This window comes from Rhamphochromis sp. 'chilingali', assembly GCF_963969265.1.
Source record: "Rhamphochromis sp. 'chilingali' genome assembly, chromosome: 22".
In the NCBI taxonomy this organism is placed as follows: domain Eukaryota; kingdom Metazoa; phylum Chordata; class Actinopteri; order Cichliformes; family Cichlidae; genus Rhamphochromis; species Rhamphochromis sp. 'chilingali'.
Window position 1 is genome coordinate 27,118,636 of NC_137950.1, and position 21,361 is coordinate 27,139,996.

The 21,361-nt window shown below is 42.2% G+C and overlaps 1 protein-coding gene across 15 annotated transcripts in view; it reads left to right on the forward strand.

The window, feature by feature from the left end:
• LOC308390898 (microtubule-associated protein tau-like) overlaps nt 1–21,361 on the forward strand; it is a 37,354-nt gene continuing 15,993 nt past the window's right edge. For 3 of the 15 annotated variants that reach the window (XM_080873251.1, XM_080873244.1, XM_080873246.1), the window contains exons 1-6: nt 1–118; nt 9,835–9,967; nt 14,025–14,117; nt 14,717–14,788; nt 16,605–16,625; nt 21,140–21,168. In XM_080873251.1, coding sequence (XP_080729377.1) covers nt 9,853–9,967; nt 14,025–14,117; nt 14,717–14,788; nt 16,605–16,625; nt 21,140–21,168 — 330 coding nt within the window. In that variant the 5' untranslated portion in view covers nt 1–118; nt 9,835–9,852. Of the gene's footprint in view, nt 119–9,686; nt 9,712–9,834; nt 9,968–14,024; nt 14,118–14,716; nt 14,789–16,604; nt 16,626–21,139; nt 21,169–21,361 lie in introns of those variants that run through there. The other 12 variants (XM_080873249.1, XM_080873245.1, XM_080873256.1 and 9 more) reach the window with 9 other exon arrangements.

Sequence of the window (21,361 nt, forward strand, 5' to 3'; positions counted from 1 at the left end):
TGCAGTCATCCCCGCTCCACAGCGCCCCGCTCCGGCCTGCGCCTGCACTGCGACGAGAAGCCGTGCGCGCCCGGTGAGCGACTGCCGCTGAAGAGACGAGACCGCTGTCTGCACTCAGGTAAGAAAACCCAGACATATTTGTTTTATTTAACCGATCCGGTGTGGCTGCAATCACACCGAAACATCAGGAGAGCGGGCGACGTGCGGCTCAAACCCCGCGTCGTAATTCTGCGTCGGCATTCGGCCTGTCACTTGATATTTTATTTGCATGAGGTGGGAGAGGTTGGGCCTGTGCGCGTTTTACGTATAGAAATTTCGTGCACTTGAACACGAGGCGTATTTTTTTCTCTTATATCTCATGACAGCACAGATTCTCCTGCAGCAGCTTCATTTTGCGTGTTTTCGGGGCTCACGCTTTTCATTGTGCGCGATCTGCTCCTCCATCGACCTACAATAAACAGAAAAACGTGTTTTTGTTGCAGCCATCATCGCACCAGCCCTGGAGGTGCAGTCACCTCCCTACAAACACGATACATTCAGCGTTTTTCTTCCTCCTCAAGAGGAAAAAAAATGTCTCCATCATCCTCCGGAGCAGGTCCTGTTTTCGTTACTGCCACTCTGCTGCTGGCGCGCAGTAACGAGACTAATCCTCCAGAGTATTTATAATCTCATTAATAAAGAATCCCATGGGGGCAACAAAGCGGTGTTATTTCTCTAAGATTTACTGTAATTTAATAACACTTGTGTTCTTTGTGTCGTCGGCTTTGAGTGTGAATTTATGGCTGTATGCACCCCCCTCCCCTCCCGTTATTCTGGATCTTTCGCTTCTTTCTTGCATCTGAGGCCTAAATGCTTTCCAGACCAGCTGCCTCACAAACCAGCTCCTTTGATTTTAATATGTGAGATTCTGGCATGTAAATAGACGCAAAAACGAGAAGCCCCTGGTGTATTTAATTGATTTCCCTGCGTCTCTGTATTGTTTCGAGAGCGGATAGTGTTGGAAATCGGGATGAAGCAGTGCTTGTGCGCAAATGCCAAGCCCATTTTTTTTCGCCTTTTTTTCATATTATAAACAGAGGAGAGCGCCCATGTCTCCGTGTGCTGTCACACGGCCAGTGCAGTGAACCAGGCTGCTTATCTGACACATATGGGCTCTTGGGTAATCCTCCCAGGGTCAGCGGACGCGATCTGACCCACAGTAGGTGCATGAAAGCCTTTTAACGCGAACCCTTTATGCCCGCCACATGAACAATATGTCATTTTTCCCTCTTTGGTTTGGTGGAGGGATGTTGGAGTGAGAATCTCTCGTCTCATTCCACGGACACACCTCTCTCCCACCCTCACTGGTTCTCACTCATTGCATCGATTTCTGTAACAATTACAGTGAAGAGGAGCGGGCATGTTGTAGTCAGTAACCGCAGCTGGGAGCCATTCCAACTGATGCGCAGAAAGCAGTGAAACACATCTCAGTGCCATCTTTTTGTTTTTTTGATAAACTCAGACATCCTTCTGCAAGTTTCTGCAGCACTTGGGCACGACTGGAGAGACACGCTGGTATGTGCACAGGGAGGTCTGAGAGGGGCTCCTCCCCCCAAAAAACACTGCTGGACATGTTCAGATCAGCCTTGAGGCATCTATCCTCTAAAACCTTTAGACTGTAGCTGATTCTCTGCTTTCGATTTGGGCATCCAAACCTGTCTAGTTGGATTAGCAGCACAACAAAGCTGGCAACTGAGTGCACACATCTCCAGCCAGGGGTCCCAGGTCCACTTCTTACTGTATGCATAATTAATTGAATGCTGGCAATATGAAGCACAATTTCAACTGCAGACAAGCCAGACGACGGTGCAGAGTTGTTGAAAACTGTCAATAAAAATAGGAAAGTTTCATATTTCCATTATAGCAGAACTTAAAAGACATTGTCAGTGTGTTGTTATATTTGAAAAATCACTGTGCAGCATATTTGGTACGATTGCTTTTATGCATGTAGATGAAATAATGTTTGATATCAGTTAAGTTGCCACCTGGTTTGTCAGGGACCAGAAATATGTTGGGTCCAGATTTTAGCTTTGAGATATGTGATTATAAGCTTGATAATTCTACATGATATATTTTTGGGAAGGTTATTTTTACATACTGACGCATGTACACTGGCTGTATTTTGGGTTTCTGGAGCACAGCACACAAAGTTTGTGAGCATCAAAATCAACATAGAAGAAGTCGAGACATCCCTACTTTTAGTCGCTTAACATGTCAAGCTTTTTACTCTGGAACATGTATTACTCTGACATTTTTCCACAAAAAAGACCAGCTTGCCCAGCCTGTGTCTCACCATAGTTGTGGTTTCTTGTTTTCACCAAAGAGACATTTCTGCTCCAGACCACTCAGATGTTTTCATTTAAGTAGCTGTTTGAGGAACAAAGAAGTAAAATCATCCGAGGCTTCGTAAGACAGGGAACTATATGCAGATTTGTTCAGAAGCACTCACTCATCAATCATCCGACCACCCCTGAGACTTATTCTGTGATCCTTTACATTCTGATTTTGACTGTATTTTTACCTGTTATGATGTATTTTTACATTGCTCTATTAGCAGTTTATAAGTGAAAAAAGGTGTGGTTAAAAAGCCAAAGGTCTCAAACTGACCCAACCTTTTTGGGAATCATCAGCGGCGATGAGACCAAACAGCGTCTAAGCCTGAAAGCGATGCATCAGGTCAGGAGTGTAGCTAGGAGCAGTCCTATCATTTAACAAAGAATGAGGTCGTACAGGATTATTACAGTCCCAAGCATTAGACACGTCATCACTTGGCTAGAAAACATCAAGCCTGAACTGTCAAGTCAGAATTGGATGTCCACCTAAAACAGTAGCAGCAGTGCATAAGGAGAAGATCCCGAAGGGGAGATTGGCTAAATGCGGTTTGAGTCCAGAACTTTATGATGGCACTTTTACTTTTAAAGCCTTTTCCTTCTACACACGACACTTGTTCTGGTATGCGGGTGTGTATGCTGTACAAACGGAGCAAATCCAAAAGAACTGGCGACGAAGCTGAAAGAAAACCTAAAGAACTGAAAACGCAGACGTGTGTAATGTAGTTAAAGATGCAGGCTGATGTGAGCAGTGCAGCTCTTTTGAAATAAATCAATCACTCTCCTTAATGTGACTGCTGACTCCATCATGGCCTCAAGCGTCGGGCATTATGAAATGAGTCCGCACTGAAGTGCTCCATTTAGCAAAGACTGTTGGCCCCTGTCGGCTCGAGTCCAAAGGCGACCGCATCCAGCCGGCCGGCTTCAGTTTGGACCGGCCCGCCTGCAGAGCTTAGGCTGGCAGAATAAACAGCACCACAGCAATTAAGTCTCCAGAGTGGAGCTTTTCTAAAAGTTACTCAGATTTATTTGGCTTCAGAGCTCAAACAGGCAGCTGAGCTACTGATTTAAGGAAATATTCTTTTAAGTTACTTTATTATTTTTAAAAAGGCTCAAACTCCTCAAAAATGTCCGTGTGCTGCTCTTTCCCTGTTTTAAATTATTTGAACATTGCAAGAAGTTTGAGCATGTCATCAAGAGAGTTTGAAAGTTGTAACCCACATTTATATACCACTCTTGATTTAAAAGATATCTTTTTGATATCACTTTATGCATTGATTCTAGTTTACTGAACACATAAAGGACAAGATAAACCTCACAGTTTCACAAAACAGGCCTTTTTCTGGATGCGTTGCCTCATTAAATAGAAGAAGAAATGCCACAGCGGGATTTCAGCTGCATTCTTGTACACACTTAATTGGCACCATGCTGACTGAGGACTGGCTCATTGCATTGGGAAACCTGTGTGTGTGTGTTCATTGTGAACATACAGCAGCAGCTGGAGTCCCTGATTATTTAACAGTCTGCGCCGTGCAAACATGAGAAGAATTCCTCATATCTTGAATTCCATAATGCAACATTGTGGCCTCAGAAATGTCGCGGTTTGTCTTTTACTTCTTTGGAACCTAGAAGTACAAGTCTGGCATTGATTATGTGCCAGTTATTTGAATGTGAACTGAAAGGAGGATGCGTGTGAAGATAGCAGAGCAGGGCGTGGCTGAAATCCTGAAGGTGAAATATTGCAAACATTAGCTGCTTGTAGATGCGGGACGTCGGGGTGGTGCCGTGTGCAGACCGGCCCTGCAAGATGTTTCCCCTCCAGCGCTTAGATGGAGGGGAAAATGGAAACGGGCTCCACCTTCAGCTCCTCCGCTGCAGGGCCGGGCCCACATTAGGAAGGTAGAGTCAGAGTGTGCTGGCTGCCGGAGGCTGGGCCAGAGCACAGAGAGAGGGAGAGAGCGAGTGGTGAGCAAAGTAGGTCAGAGATACAGAGGCAATCAAGCATGAGAGCAGCATCCTCGTCTCTCAGCTGAGCTACACGCAGGGCTGGTGAGGCGGCAGGCCCGTACACGGCATCAGACGAATGCCTTTGTTTCTCAGTGTGAGCCATTTTACCTCTAAAACTGTCACACACTCAATGAATTGGTCAATAACATTAGATTGGTTGAGAGTTGTTGGGATTTGTCGAGTATAAATGCTAAATATAATCTGGTTTCAGCTTCTCAGATGTGAAGTTGCTGCTTGTTTTTACTTTTATGTCAGTGTAAATGAAATATCTTTGTTTTTGCACACTAAAAACAGAAAATCTGCCCAGGTTTCTTCTGTAATACATAGCAGCTGAGACCATGACTCGATTAATCCGTAGATAAAACTTAATTAATCTGTAAAAATGCTAAGGACTGAACTGGATTTGTCTTATTATGGTTTCAAAATAAGCCTTAGACTGTATATAAAAGATGGACATAGCCTGGTTTGTGAAGTTCTGTTATGAAGACCATATTTGGACAAGAAGATGGAGTGCTAATATAAAAGCTAACGCTGGCAAACGCTGCTCAAAAGCTGTATCTGTGCATCATACTGAAAGAGATAGTGTTAATTAGTGCAAAGTAACATACAAAAAGAGAAGAAAGTCATTAAAACTGGAGCAAAGACTTCTGATAAGTCCACTAAAACAGTGGTCCCCAACCCCCGGGCCTCAGGCCGGTACCGGTCCGTGAGTCGTTTGGTACCGGGCCGCGAGAGTTGAGGCTCAGGTGTGAAATGTATGGATTTCAGGGTTTTTATCGGTTTTCAGCGTTATTTTGTCATCGTTTTTATCGTTTACTCGGTTTTCCTGGGTCTTTTCACGTGTGTTATGAATAAATCTTCTTTTTTTCGGTACCGGTACTAGTTTTATTTTGTTGTATTTATCCGCGACACCTTAAAGGCCGGTCTGTGAAAATATTGTCGGGCATAAACCGGTCCGTGGCGCAAAAAAGGTTGGGGACCGCTGCACTAAAATGCTCCAGAAAGCACAAACACAGTTAAGAGGCACAGCTCAGTTACTCAAATTAGCAGAGATGATCCGTAACGGGCAGCTAAGGACCCGTGCTGGCACTCATCCACTTATACAGACAGTAACCCTCATTATTATTTGTCAATAAAGGATAATTAGCAACTAAAACCTTTTATATTTTTCTGTTTTTTGGGCCGGCTTTAAGAATAATGCAATTTCATAATTTTCATTATTCAAGTGTCCCCAGATTGCTGCATATTTGTAATTCTACATGTTCAGATTATAAAGGAAGCTGCACAAACTGTTTGTAAAGTCAAATCTGAGTCCACTTAACTCTGGATCATTATGACTTGCAGGTTTGGAGTTCTTCTAGTAGCCAACTTTATATCAGAAATAAACATTTGCAGCCTGTTACAGATATAACAGCTGACAGGGTAACCTTTTTATAACTCGTCTCTCTGGATTCTGCAGTTATGGGCGTGGTTTCTTTGATTGGCAGGTGTCCTCACCACTCGATTGTGTTTAAGCTGTTGGTGCTGCTAAAGTGTTTAATGGGAAATAATACATGGCACAGCACATCTAAGTAGTTTGTGTTTCACTTTTGATTAATGAAATTCTTCAGTTTTACTGTTTGGTTAGTTGGAAGCACTTAACAGATACCTGTGTCTACTGCTAGCTGCTGACTTAGCAACCCATTAACATTTAAATATGGTCCCTTCTTGGCCCTAAAAGCCAACATGACAGTGGCCAAAGTGCGGCTGCAGCTTTATATACAATTTATGGTTAATCTTTATGAGCAACATATCAGGAATTCTGCAGGGATTCAAACTTATCTTAATTGTCGCACTAGGGGAAACAGCAGAAACACAGGAAATAAAGTGCATCTTGCTCTAAATTTGAGCTAAATGCACACACACACACACACACACACACACACACACACACACACACACACACACACACACACACACACACACACACACACCTAATTTCAGACTGCTTGTCTCACTGAGTGCTCAGAGCTCTTGGAGCTGTGTCAACATCCCTGTTGACCGAGCTCCTTGCAGAGGCACGGTCTGTGCCAAGATCACATTTTCACACGCCCCTGAGAGGAACAAGCTGCATCAGCAGCCCTCTGAGGCTTTTCCCCCTTATGAAGCTGCGACAAAGACTGCTGTCACGTTCCCTTTCTGCAGCAGGTGAAATGTGTGTGTGTGTTTTTGTCCCAGTTCAAATCATTAAGGAGGTGCTGGTCCCATCTAAAGTGTTTCTGTTGTAAAGTTTGCAGAGGACCGAAATTAGTGAAATGCTCTTGGGAAGGAGAGTTTACAGGACTGCTTCCGCCCGAGCATTTCTGATAACGGGTTTAAGATCGCCTCTATTTTTAAAATTAGATGTGGTGAATCTGTTATGTATTTGAGCTATAGATTCTTTATTTTGGCCTTACTGTCTCAGGCAGAGGATATGATTCACACTAACGTACAGTGCTCGTGTACACATGATTATCTGAAGGATCTGCTCCTTATCAGACTCGAGTTTGTTTGCTCTCCAACCGTCTGAGTTCCCGGATGCAGAGTGAACGACCTCTCGGAGGGATTGTCTTTGCTGGCACGAGTGCTGCCTTCTCCTTGTTGTTTGGATTCTGTCATGTGTAACGCTACAATGAAGGGTTTTGTTGGGGAACTGTGTGTGAGGACCGGGAGAGTGCACTATTCATTAGAGCTCCTATGGGATACACACTTATATAATGTATTAGGACCTCCTCCTATGTTAATGAGTTTTTTTGTCAGAATAAAACTGCTTTTAATCCATGTAGTTGTTGTTTAATCCATGTAGTTGTTGTTATCATTAAAGTACAAATAAACAGGCTGGCGCTTTTCTATTCAATTTGACTACTCAAAGTAGCTGTAGCTGAGAAACCAGCTTATCCACTGTACAGCTGAGTGAAATGGCAACAACTTGGCTAATGTTGACATGAAAAATTAAGGTGTGCTTCTCCAGACAGTGTGCGAGTCTGTGTTTAATGCTGAGACAGGTGGAGTCCTGTGATTGGCCCATTAGAGTTTGCCCTCTTTGGATTGGGCCTTTGGATGGCTCCAGCTGACCTCCACCTTTTCTCGCTCCTGGCAGTGAGCTACAACAGTTTAAGTAGCCCTTCACTGTTAAACTGTAAACACCAAGCATACTGTGTGTACATCACACACATTAGTGACTCTTTTTGTTGAACCATCTCTCCTGTTTTTGTCCTATAACAAGGTTTATCCTAGTCATTCGGTAATGAACATAACAGCTACGTCGTCGGTGTATAAATGACTTATCTGGGTATCTCAGCTCCACATGGCCGAGTTTTTAATAACTTAAAGAAAGCCCAAGCTTCTTCAGTTCTAAGAGCAAATGTGGAGAGTCCCAGATTTTAAGCCCTATGGGAGTGTCCCCAAGAGGGTCATGGACCCCGTATTGATCCTCTGTCTAATCACATGAGCCAAGGAGTGAAAACTGGTGTGGGTGAACCTGTGTGAAACCTAGCCCCACTCTATCATGTGATTTACTAAGGTCAAATGGCCCAGGATTGACCTCAGTAAATTGTGACCCGTGCCTGTTTTCACACCTTGGGCTTAAAATTGGGGACTCTTAGAATTGAAGAAGCTTCCCGGTTGAGAGGTGAAACGTCTACAAGAAACTTAAAGAAGTTCAGATGCTTTTCTTTCCAAGCTCCTTAGACCTGATAGATCTTATTCCTCTATAGAAGTGAGTGCCACACTTTATTTTGCCTCACTTCTTCTGCTGGAAATACTCACTATTCACAAGTAACTACGATGACCTGGATGACTGAGAACCTTTACAGACAATATCTATCAGGCTTTGACGAACTCACAGCAGGTGATTGGATGAATTCTCTGTGTAATTGAACTATGAGGAGAATCGAGCTTCTTTGTGAAAACGAGCCTCTCTGTGGTGCTTAAGCCTGATCTTGTTTCCACCTTGTCCCTTTTCTGTCATCTGTGCTGAATGTGGAGCGCTGTTTAAACACCCAAGGTCAGGAGACATGAAGGTACACAGAGGGAAGGTCGCATAGCTGGGCTGAGCGTGCCTTTAGGGTGGGTTTTATAGGGTGGGTAACTATAGCAACAGTTCAGGCGCTGCTGCTCTTAAGACGACGTTTGCATCAGGTGGCGTCACAGGAATTCGTGAGATTTGTTTTCAGTAAAAGCAGAGAGTTCAGGTGTTTCCGTATGCGGCTGGCGTGCTCCTGAACAACTCTTGGGTGATGTGTTTAGATGAGGAGGAGGCCCAGCAGCAGATCCAGGACATAGAGACACTCTGTCTCTCAGCTAACTTACATCTGTGGGCAGAACCTCCCAGAAAGAAGTGGGGGAGGTGGTTAGTGTGAGCGAGGTCTGGACATTTCGGTAGCATCGAGCTAAAGTAAGGGCAGCAGAAGATGGAGCAGGTTTTTCTTTTTTAATAAGCGTTCATGAGGTTATTACGATTTTATAAGCTGCTCATAGTATTTTCATGTATAAATCTTAATCTGTAAAGTAACGAGTAACTGTATCGGCTGAATAAATGCAGTAACAGAGAAAAGCCCAGAAGGATAAAGCATTAAATGGGCCAAACTTTCACTTTCATTCTTGAGGAAATCCACTTTCCCTCGCTGAGTTAGAAGCAGCAGTTTTTGCACTTGCTGTTTTATTTCCGTGACTACTTTGACAATTTTATGTGCTACTATAATAGCCGCTTTAAGCTGTATTGTACATCTCAGAGATTAAAGTGTCATGTTTATGTGCCAAAGTAGACATGAGGGCGAAACCGAAGGCCAGAAGCTGCCAAATCTGCATCACCAAACAAACTCGGGGCATGCAGTTTGGATGCACAGACTGATTACGGCATAAGCTGTCCACACTGTCCGCGTGTGTGTGTTTGTGTCAGAGGAGAGGGAAAAAATATGATTCAAGCTGAAAAGCGCTGATGTAACCAGAGGCTCGGGTTTAATCTGACATGTAATCCTCTTTTTATGAGATTGGACGCAATTCACATCTCGGCGGTTGAAGGAGCGTCAGTGTTGTGTTGTACAGTGGGGAGCGTTTGCATCCTGATGACCTGCCTGCCACGGCTGAGACGTGGCTGCACTTGTTGTTGCAGTTAGTCAGTGGGTGTTTAGGAAGTGCAGCCCTGTCACAGCGAGGACAGCGTGCACATGGGCAGAGGGCACTATTTTTGTCTGTGAGGCTGTAACCTGAAGCGCTGACCCCACGTCAGGATGTATAAATAACAAGGTTTTCACAGGCACAGTGTCTGTTTACATTCTGTGGTGACGGGCTTGTTCTGCAGGCCGGAAGACAAAGTGTCTGTTAAGTGCGCCATCATTACAGCCATTTTCTTGCTTGTCAGCTACTTTCAGCTGACATGTGTAACGTGACACACCCTGGACCTTCAGTACTTCATTAATTTGCTTTTTTCTTCCTGCAGCCCGACCCGCGACTGGCAATGGAGTACGTGAACAACGCGAACAGCTACAGTTCTGGAGACACCATGAGCAGCTCCTTAGCCAACATGACCATCAAGGATCAGCACCACCAGGAGAACGGAGTCAAAATGAAAGGTCAGACATTAGAAATACAGTCTGGAAGCAAAATAGGACCCAACACACAAATGCAAACTCACTAAAAATGACAAGAAAGTGTCTTTAATGAGATCTTTTTCCAGCTTCAGCTCAACTTGTGAATCCTCTGAGCTCCACTGGTGGGTCTGAAATCAGTCTGATGACAGAGAGCTGTGAGATGTTGCTGCACTTTGGTTGGCAGATGATTTGGATTAAACAATGAGCAGCTTTCTTTTCTTCTGTCTGCAAACCATTATTTCTCACAGCACGAGTAGAGATGATGCTATTTTTGTGCTGTTAGACCTACGCATGTTCAGTTTCCAAGGATACAAAAGATTATCTGATGGTGCACGTCCAAAGAATCTGTCAATTCCACGCTTCTCATTGATCGTAGCTAGCCGCCCCTCTAGTAGAGGGAAGACAGGAAATTACATGACCCCACTCTTCATCAGTATAAAAGCATAGAGCGGGTTTATGCAATCAGGGGGATCCAACGTGATACAACACCTCTGGAAACTCTTGGAAAAGTATTATTTTTAAGGAAAAAATTGAGACAACGGCAACTTTTTTGTATAAATGTGGTTTTTGTAGTATGAGGAAAAACTGTGCAAGTGAGCCATCGCGTTGGTTTTGGTTTAATATCCGGGATCAGCTCGTGTGAGGGCTTTATATGTTCAGCTCAGACTGTAGGAACAGGAGAGGCCTATCGATGATCTATCACCTCCTTTTTATCACTTACTTTTATTACCACAAATAATTAACTGTAAAAACTTAGCTAAGTTGAACTTTAAGTAAAAATCAGTGTAATATGAATCATTTTAATATCATTCCATATTTTCCCTCCGTTGTCCACCTACACTGAGGCTCACAGTCGAGTGTCCAGTGCTGGTGTGTACCACACGTTCTCTGACAGCCCGTTCTCACTCCCGAGGCGTAACATGCCGACGTTTTGTCACGACGTTTTGACCTTCGGCGTTCTTATGGTACGCGGCAGGTTATGGCCGAAATCCAGTGCAATGACGCTCCCACAGTAATAGACGTTCCAGCCCTGTATTCCAGCCCTAAACCTAACCTTTTTCCTGACCTTAACCAGGACTTTAATGATGTTAAATAGCGTGTTTCTAAGCGATTTGAAGAAAAAGAGCGAACATGTGTAGATTGAGTCCATACGGTTCTCATATTTAGGAACGTGGTGGGTAGCCGAAAACGTAATATGTTGACGATTTGTCACCTAGCGTAAAATGTTACGCTTTTGGAGTGAGAACGTGTTGTCTCTGAATATACCCGAAGACTTATATATTATTAGTCTGATGAAAACTGACCTACAGAAGTACAAACTCATTTTGTACACCAGCAACAAAAATCCGTCTGATTATGAAATGTGAAAAATGCTAAATTCGTACTTGTTGTCAACCGCTCTTCATCTGCAGTTAAGCTCTAAAGGTTTGTGAGGTGCCCACAACAATAAAACCTCTGAGGTATTATCTTCCTTGTGTTAATAACAGCTTCCTGAAAAGGGATCAACGATGGACGTAGCCACCATGATCCCACCCGGTAATAAAACTGACTGATTGATCACTGCGTCACTGCTAACACTGAGGCTAAATGTTACATGTGGATAAATAGGAGGAGAGCCGTTAGCAGGCTGTAATCAAACTCTATGATCACATCACATAGACTGAGCTAGCTGCTAATTATAGCGAACTGTAAAAATGTCTCTGAAATTACAGCATGTTTGAGTGGAAGTTATGTAAAATGTTTTAATATTTAAATATAAATGAAACTTTGTGCTAAAGAATAAACAGCTTTGCTCTTTTGTGCAATAAACACTTTTATTATTAAGTTTCTTACCTATTTAGCATTTATAAGCATATAAAAGCCTGGAGTAAATGATTTGTCGTTTTCCTTTGTAGCACTGATGGAAAGAGGCTGTTATGTAAACAGATTATGACATCTTAATTAAACACAGTTGCCAAATTGTAAAATCCAGTTTGTCTTCATTAGAGGATTTAAATGCTTCATATTAATTATTACATTAAACTACAATTTAATGTGTTTTAACAACGTATGAAATGCATGTATTAGCTGTGTGTGGGGCTCACAGGTAAAGGGTTTCTAATTAAAGCTTTAATCCTAGAATAGACATCAAAGAATGTCAAAGAGAAGAATTTAAAAGTAGAGTTAAACCAAATTTCACTGTCGTCTGGGTGGAGGCCGAGCTCCTGAGTTTCTACAGAGCTTTGTTTTAATCTCTTACATAATGGATAGAAGACATGCTCGACTGCAGCTGCACTGTGCTCTGTAATCCGGGCATCTGGGTCAGACCCCTGAGAAAGAGCCCCGTCTCCATCCAGCTCCACTGTTCGCTCGCAATTCAGTCCATAAACAATCGGGCCTTTAATGCAGCACAGAAAGCATTTTCAGAAAGCTCCATTTGATGCCTGAAACGTAAACGAAGAGCAGATAAATGGCTAAAGATGCATCGTGTTTGCTTCACTGTGTTTGGACAGATTTATTCGTCACAGAGCGAATAATCAGTGTCAGACCTCTCAGCAATGTGTTCTCCCCTTTTTTTCTAATCTACCCAAATCAACCACATGGCTAATTAGTACGTAGCCTAGCTTTCCCCAGTTTACAGCCCTCACTAGTGCATTCGTTCTCCCCGTTTCCATTTCCCATCATCTTATGTGCTAACAGGAAGCAGCGCACAGAGTCAGGTCCATCTGCAGGGGTAAACAACACATGTATCAGCAGTGAAACACAAAGTGAGTATCCCTTTAAGCAGCAGATGTGGTGTGTGGAAAGTGACGTATTTGTAAAGTGAGATTAGTTCGTTTAGGATATTTAGAGCTTTTAGCCATCTGATGCTTTAGAGGTGCTTTGCTTAGTTCTTTGGAGTGATGCATACAAAATTGGAGCTTTCAAAACTGTATCTATTGATCTGCAAGGAAGTGCGATACAAACAAGAGATAATTTAGTGTTTTAATTTTGTTTTCAACTGTAATCTCATAGTTATGGGTTTAAAATGTCATAATTAAGAGAGTTAGAGACTTTCCTGATCTAATGCCTCATAAATATTATTGTAATAACAATTCTAAAATTAGATAATTAAGAGATTATAAACAGAGTTTCATAATTAATCCCATAATGTTGATTTATTACAGAATTACAGAATTACACCGTCCGAGTCCATAACGGGACAGATTTTAACATTTTGGCGGTGTCATCAAAGACGTGGTACGCCTCCAGGCGTTTTTTGGTTGCCTTGGTGACACATCCCCACTGTGTCTGGATGCTGCAGACATGAAACAACCTTCCCGTTAAAATTTGTTAGTGTCAAAATCTGAAAAACATAATTATCTAATTAAATTATCTAATTAATTTAAGATAGTCTGATATCCTGTAAGTGGTGTACAGCAAAACAAGGGCACCAAATACGACCTAAACTGACTGCCAGACTTTTATTTATTATAAATAATTCATTAATAAAACACAAACATTTTAGGCTATTGTTTTTATCTACTCTCCCAACACTGCTGATACTTGTGACTAACAAAATGGGGTAAACGTCTAGGCTGTCTGGATTTTTGGTGATTTGCTGAAGTCTTTACATGAAGCAGATTGTATGTGAGGATGACCTGATGAACACACAACAGTATAATCCAGGAAATATATGTCTAGTTTTCTAAACCGGACCTTAACATAATCCAAATCTGCCATGTAGCCCTCAGTCAAGCTGAGGCTGGCGATGCTGTCTGAATGCATCGTTCCAGAAATAGTCTTCCTTTTTGGAAAATTGAGGCAGTAGCTCTGCTGTAGTTCAGTATTTATTGTTTTAAGGTGAGTAGACTGTGAATAAATGTGTTACCTCCTTAAACAGAGCCGACTGAAGACTTTTCATGGTTCTGGGTTTAAATGTCAGACTGCCGCTGATGCCTTTTAACCATTTTGAATTCTGCTTCACAGTTGACCTCTAAGCAGCGTGTGTGGTTGGTTTTTTCCAAGTTTCTGTCACGATTACCTCGGCTTTGACCTCCAGTTTACCTTTGATTTGCAGAGGATGAAGCAGCACTCAGTGAGAATGGGGTGAATTCTGTGTCTGAGCTCTCTCAGCCAGACAGCAGCCACTGTGATGACGAGGCGCAGCCCGGTACGCCCGCCTGCACTTCTGACATGAAGCCTGAGCTGCAGCTTAACCCGTGTTTTAGCTCTTATTTAGCATGGTTCAGTTTGTGTGCAAATCATCACTTGATTTATCTTCTTCATTTAGAGCTCTATTGAGAGAAACGCTCGTCTTGGTTTGCTGGTTTTCTTTTGCTCCCTAACTCTAAACTTTTATGATTCAAGTTTGAGTTTTCTTGCTAAAACCTTTTGATTTGCCTGATTCTACAGCGAGTTGTGTTGTTACCACACAGAGTGCAATAAGAGCCAGCGAACATGAACAGATCAGTGACTAACATGGAAAACAATGCCCCTCTGTGCCTGTACGATGTGGCCACAGTAGCGTCACTCCAGCCCGGGTCGAGCAGGCTTTGATCATAAATACTGAGACTGACAGCTTTTTCAAAGCGAAGCGAGGTGGGAAGTCATCGGGCTGAAAAACCTCCTTGATCTCTTTAACAGCTTCTGAAGCTGCTGACGTGTGGTAGTAAACACAACATTAGCCTGAGCTGTGTGAACCTGATGAAGTGTCAGATTAGACTTTAACAATTCCTGTTGATGTTTGACTGAGATCCATTTATCCAACAGCAGAGGCGCCTGCAGAGAAAGCAGGAGCTGAAGATACAGAGAGCACCGTGAGCAAAGACGAGGGGCAACTCGGTACGCCTCCAGACGCTGAGCTGCTGCCTCTTTTCTGCTGCTCGTGCTTCCTTTTGTTTCCCCAGCATCGTTAAAAGAATAGCAGGACATTTTGAGAAATACACTTACTCGATGAGATGTGCAGCTACAGCTGTTAGTTTAGCTTAGCTTAGCATGAGACTCCACTTGTTTACGTGGGTTATGTATGTAGTGGAAGCAGGAGGCCCCCTGACAAGTCCTGTAACACTCAGTTATTTATTAAAAGAAGGTTTTCTCATGTGAACTACAATTCAATTCAGTTTTATTTATATAGCACCAAATCACAACAACAGTTGCCTCAAGGTGCTTTATATTGTAAGGTAGACCCTAAAATAATACATACAGAGACCCCCTATGACAAGCACTTTGGTGACAGTGGGAAGGAAAAACTCCCTTTTAACAGGAAGAAACCTCCGGCTGAACCAGGCTCAGGGAGGGGCGGGGCCATCTGCCGGTTGAGACTACAGAAGAGGTCGACTTCATTCACATTTGAAATGCTCACAAAATTTGAGGTTGAGTGCATGCAGGAGACCAAAGTTGGTATCCCATTTTGGGAAGAGGAAGAAAAAGGAAAATTCCATCGGAAATAGATACCAAATTGAAAATTCGGGGAGTTCTAATGAATTTATTAGTGGACTGACCTTCTGTCTCCACAGATATGCATTAAGAGACACGGCAGTAAAGCAAAGTTAAAATTATATGATTTTGCACCTATAACTATCATGTCAGCTAGTTGTCTCTGTTACCCATTATAACATAGCTCATTATATGCTAAGCTGGTTGACTGTAGCTAATATTGTCTTTATTTTGCGTGTACAGACGTGAGAACAGTGTTAGTGTTTCAGCACGTTCTTCCCAGACCATTAAACACTCTGGTTATTCTCAGAAATTCCTCCAATGTTGTTAAGATTGTTGCAAGCTTCACTTTTTTCTGTGGATTTTGTTTTTCATATCCATTTTCTTTCGCTTTCACACATTGTTTGGTTAGTTGGTTAGTTTTAGGCACAAAAACTACTTGGTGAGGTTTAGAGAAGGGTAATGATTTTGGTTAAAAGTCGCCCTGCTCAACCTTGCACGCTGTAAAATGACATAAAAGCTGATGGTGAGTCGTCACTGATGCCAGAGGAACCTTTATGACTTCTTATTCTTAGATAACTCTCACAGAAGAAAGTTGATAAGTGTATTTTTCAAAGTGACCAAAGCTTCCTGCTGCTGCTCTGTATGTTTGTGCGTTTCTTTCAGTATCTTCACTGGAAAACAGAGTTTCTGGGTTTCTGTTTTGGCTTTGCTTTTTTCTTCCAATGCTTACTTTCAGACGGTTATATATGCGGCCCCTTCCAGAACTGCAACATGATCGTAAGAAGGCTCGAGAGGCAAACATGTCCCCCTTTTTTTAAACAAAAAGATGGTTACATCCTGGCTATTTCAGAATGAAAGGAACGTCCAGACCACAGGCAGATTTAAGAGTCCTGTGATCTGTTAAACAGATGCACGGTTGCGGGGAAAGCCAGGGTAATGTTTAAAACAGCTCAAGTACCACACAGAGCAGCGTTCAGTGTGGTACTGCTGCACGAGGCAAGAAAATAAAAGCCTGCTTATCCATCTTTATGATTTTGAATGATGTCTTTATCTAACCTGTATTTGCTGTGGGCTTTCTGCTTTGACTGAAGACATGCTGTATGCAAGCTTTTATTGATTCGTTTGCACCGGGTGGGTGTATTAATCACACACGAGTGACAGAGAGCCATTACTGACTGAGCTCTCTATCTTTTCCATCTGTCTCATTATGTTCCATCAGCAGCAGGAGCGTCTTCAACAGGTAGGCTGTTGTATGTTTTATTGATTGCACGTAGACAGTATTTATTTACTGCAGGAGATAGATATGAATGAGCCTAGGTGCAATGAAAGCAACCTCAGAGAGGAAGCAGCTGATCACTCTGTTGTGTTTTAGTATGTTCCATATAGTGTTAAATTAAATGGATCCTCTATTCTCTACAGTTGTTGTCAGAAGTTTACAGACATGCATGAATATTGTGGTAATTTTGGGCTTTTAATGATTTCTTCAAACTGTTTTTTCTCCAGGGTTCAATGATTGTGCAACATACATCTTTGTTGACTTTAAAAAACAAAAACAAATAAAGTTTTTTTGATTTTCTCTAAGCCACACATGGTCAAAATGATAGGTTCACTCCCACTAATATCAGTTTAAATGTCCCTTAGCAAGTTGCAACTCGGCCGGATGTTTTTTGTATCCATCAACAAGCCTGTTGGCATAATTCTGTCTGGACATTTGCCCGCTGTTCATGGCAGAATCAGTGGAATTAATTTAAAGTGGTTGGTTTCCTGGCACATACTCGACTTTTAATCGTAATCCACAAATTTTCAAATCAAAGCGTAGAGGTCGGTGCTTTGGGGAGGCCATTAGTTTATACATGTATAGTCTTTATTGTAGGGTTTTTACCTTACAGTATAAATCACCTTGAGACAGCCTTGTTTGTGATTTGGTGCTATATAAATACAATTGAATTGAATAGTCCTTCTTCTTCATTATTCCATCCACTTTGTTTGATGGCACCACCACCATGACAGACCTGACCCACATCACTCACCTGTGCTCCAAACATCATGGTGACCAAACAATCTTTGTCTCGCCTGGTCATCAGGCTTTTCTCCAGAAGGCATTTGGCTTGTCCGTAAAGGGGAAGTCTCAAATTTCAGTCAAGCTTGAAGGTGTTGGTGTTGGAGCATTGGATTTTGGATTTTTGGAGGGCTTTCTTGTTTTGGCATCTTCTCAATCCCTGAAGATGTAAACCTTGCTTCACTGTGATCAGCCATGCTGGTGTTCAGGCAGTTTCGTGGTAGGCTTGAGCCTTGGTGGTTGTTCCTGAACATCCTAACCAGTTTACTCTCATCTGACGATGACAGTTTGGGTCTTCCTCAGCAAAGCAGTGACAGAATAACTTTTACTTTCATGCAGTTGTTCAAACTGCTGATCTTAAAACTGCAGTTTTTTTAGAAATGGCTCCAAGAACCTTTCTAACTTCCAAATGCTGCAAAGAAGAACTACCAGCTCTAATCAATCACAGTCACTAATGAGAAGTTAATAGACCTCTGCTTTGTCAAGTTAGAACCTTCAACACCATTAATTCAAAGATTTAAGTGGATGTATGTATATATCTGAGCCTGTGTCTACAATTTCATATTTTTAATATATTCAAACTCGTGTTACCCAAGTCCTTAAACATGTATGTTGTACAATCATTCCACCTCTGGAAAAAAAACAGTTCAAGGAAATAATTATAAGGCTGAAATCACCACAGCATCCATGTCTGCATATGTAAACCTCTGACCACAGTTTCTGATTTTCCTGCTACTATATTAAAGAGTCTGGAGTGTTCCACCTGAATTCAGATGTAATCAGTCACTTCAGTTTATTTAAATGGTAAAACACGCACATCTTTAAAATTTCTGCATCAGTTTCCTTTAATGATGCGTTTATGGATTAAAGGTTAAAAACACCACCTTCTCCTCTCGGCTGATTCCTGTAAGGGTCGGCAGATCATCCGCCTCCATCTAAACATTACACCAAGCATCATTTAAAAGTTCAAAACAACAAACTTGCGCAATATGTAAATATAATAATTTAGCACAAGTTATTATTTTTTCATTATTTTATTTTTAGAGTATTTCTATAGTTTTAAAACGGCACTAACCCTCACCCATTACGGTAACAATAAGAAACAATAAAGCACTTTTTTATAATTATTATTCAGTCTTTACATTTTTTTATATTTTCTATTTTGTTTTGTTTTTAGATTTGAGCATCTGCAGTTTTCAATTCGAGATTCCTGGAATTGAACATTATTTTCAGTTTAAAGGGAAAATGTGTTATAATGAATAGTTTTTCTGATATTGACCGTTTGACCAGATACTGTAAACGTAGTCCTGACACGTCGGTGTACATGGATAGCCTCCGTATTGTATCAAAGTCGAAGGAATTTATGACGTTTTTGGCTAATTCAGCTGAAGAACTGATGACCTCGTGCCACGGCAAGGTGTCCAAATTTGCAAATGTTTCTTCTAGGCTCAGAGTATTCATCACGAAACTTGCACACAGTGATCGCCTAGTGCGTCTTCCCTCAAACTGTCCTCGGGCTCAAGGTCACTGTGAAGGTTGACCGACTGGTGGAGGCAGAAATAAATATTTATTCCTTTCTTCACAACCGTGGCTCAGTGTGTTGGATGCAGTGCAGCCAACTAAAGAAAAATCAAACTGGAAAAAGAAAAATGACAAATCTTCAACTTAAACATGATCCTGTAAATGAAACTGAATAGAAACAGCTCTGCACTGGGCTAAACCTGCTTTAACAACGGTCCCTGATAATAAAGACTCTGTGGTCCGCTCTGCATCATGACCTGGCATCCCTGAATCCAGTGGCTCATACTACTACTTAAAATAACAATTAAATACAAATCAAATAAGTTAATGGATAATTCTATATGTTTAAGGAAAAATAAATTTATTGATTAATAATACATGTATTTAACTACATAACTGTTTAAGGTTTTTATCATTTAATGTCAGAATGTGGAAATTTGCTTCTTTGTGTGATCATTTAATTATTCGTTTTTGCATAACTGTACGATATTAATGTCCAAATTCATTCTTGTGAAACACTCCAGACTCGTGTGTGTACTTAGAGGTCCGTTGTGGGGTGGGATACGTTATTTTTGCACTGCTAGAGTCGGCTCAGAAAGGCTTTACATCACATTTTAATCACGTATTCTGTAACAGCATAAATCACTGGTCTGTGTGTTGTGTTCACTGGAATGCATCATCTCTCCGTCTGACACCCAACTGTGATGCATTATTTTTTATTTTGTTTTCATGTGAACTCACACTTTTCCACCTTTAATCACTTCTGGGTTTGTTGTGTTGCATCATCACCGCTCACAGCTCTCTGAGTGTCTGGTGTTTGTTCTGGGTAATCAAACAGTCTTTTATTTTCCTTCATCACTTCTCCACTTTCTTTTTTTTGTTTGTTTCATTGGGGAGATGGATAACAAGTGCTGCTGTGAATGTCACCATTAATCTGCTTTCCAAACAAATTAGCGAGGCCTGGTTCTGGAGTCCGTGGTGAGTTTGGATTTGCAGAGTCCGATCTGCACGGAGACGCTGGGAAGGGCGTTGACTTCATGGGAGCTTCCTGCTCTCTGGACCCAGGAAGCAAAGCAGTGGGAGAGTGTGGGAAGAGGCTAAGTGAGTCTTCGTGGGTCTCTGAAGACCTCAGCTGCGGGGCAGAGATTAAACGGGACATGCAGGCCAGCAGGGGGAGCCCTGAGTGGGCAGGAGCTGCAGATCCTCAGAGGGCCATCAGTCTCGACGCCTCCGAGTGCCTCAGTGAAATGAGCAACCTCTCTGGAATGTCTTTAGTCCGCAGCACGGCTTTGGAGGACTTGACATCCATTGGGGACAGAAACTTGTGTGTTCCTCAGGGCGAGGAGCTCATTTCTGAAGAAACAAACGATGGACTGACTGCTGAAGGAGCAGCTCCGAAGCCCCTCGGTGACTCCAGAAGCAAAAATATCACGTCAGAAACACCCCGGGCTCCTCATACGCAAAGTGCGCTCCAGTCTAGCTCCGATTCTCATTGTGAAGACCTTTCCAAGAAGCAGCGCCTTTTTAACAAATTGCCATCTGACACGGCAGCTGAAAACAGCGGTGACTCATCGTTACATACAGCCAGCTATTCAGAGCCTGACATTTCTAATGACTCAGAGATGAGGAGCGGTGTGGCTCAGACCACCGGCACCGCCGAGCTCCAGAAAACGCCCCCCCAAAGCACCCGAGCCAGAAAGTCTTTGGTGCCGGTCGCTGTTTTCAAAGGTCTGTGTGCTGTCATGTTCACCAGTTCAGAACCAGTCCTCTTCAGTTCACTCCTTCCACTCCTTTGATTTCCAACGCAGCTTCTGCTCTGTGTTATGCAGCACTCTCCCTCCGAAGTGTTTCTATGGACGTTAACTTTGACCCGAGGAGAAGCTTGTCGTCCTCCCTCCCCCCACTTTAGCTTTTTTCTTTCATCTCTCCATCTCTGCTCACTTTGCTGGTTATGCAGCCCTAAAAAAAGCCACCTTTTTGTTTTATGTGTTTTCTTGCATGCTGCATACCCAACATCACTCATTTCACTTTCCATGAGAATGCATTCTGGCACGCTCATGGAAGCAAAAGTCTTAACTTATTGCACTTGGGTGGATATGAAAAAATAATATAGATATTAAGCTTTTAAAAAAAGGTGCCAAAAGCTAAAGTTTGCTTCTATTTCTTTTCTATAGCTCAAGGAGTGATGGATAACGGAGATAAGGTACGTCACCAACGGCATTTTTTAGGTTCAGTCGCTCATTTCTTTATGCCTTTTAGTTGTTGTGAAATATTCTGGTTTATTAAAACCTTTGGTTTTATTTTCTTTAGTTAACAAACACGACGTATTATTACCCATGTCTATCACATATATTCAACATTTAACTGAACTCCTTCCAGCGACAGTGTTGAGCTCT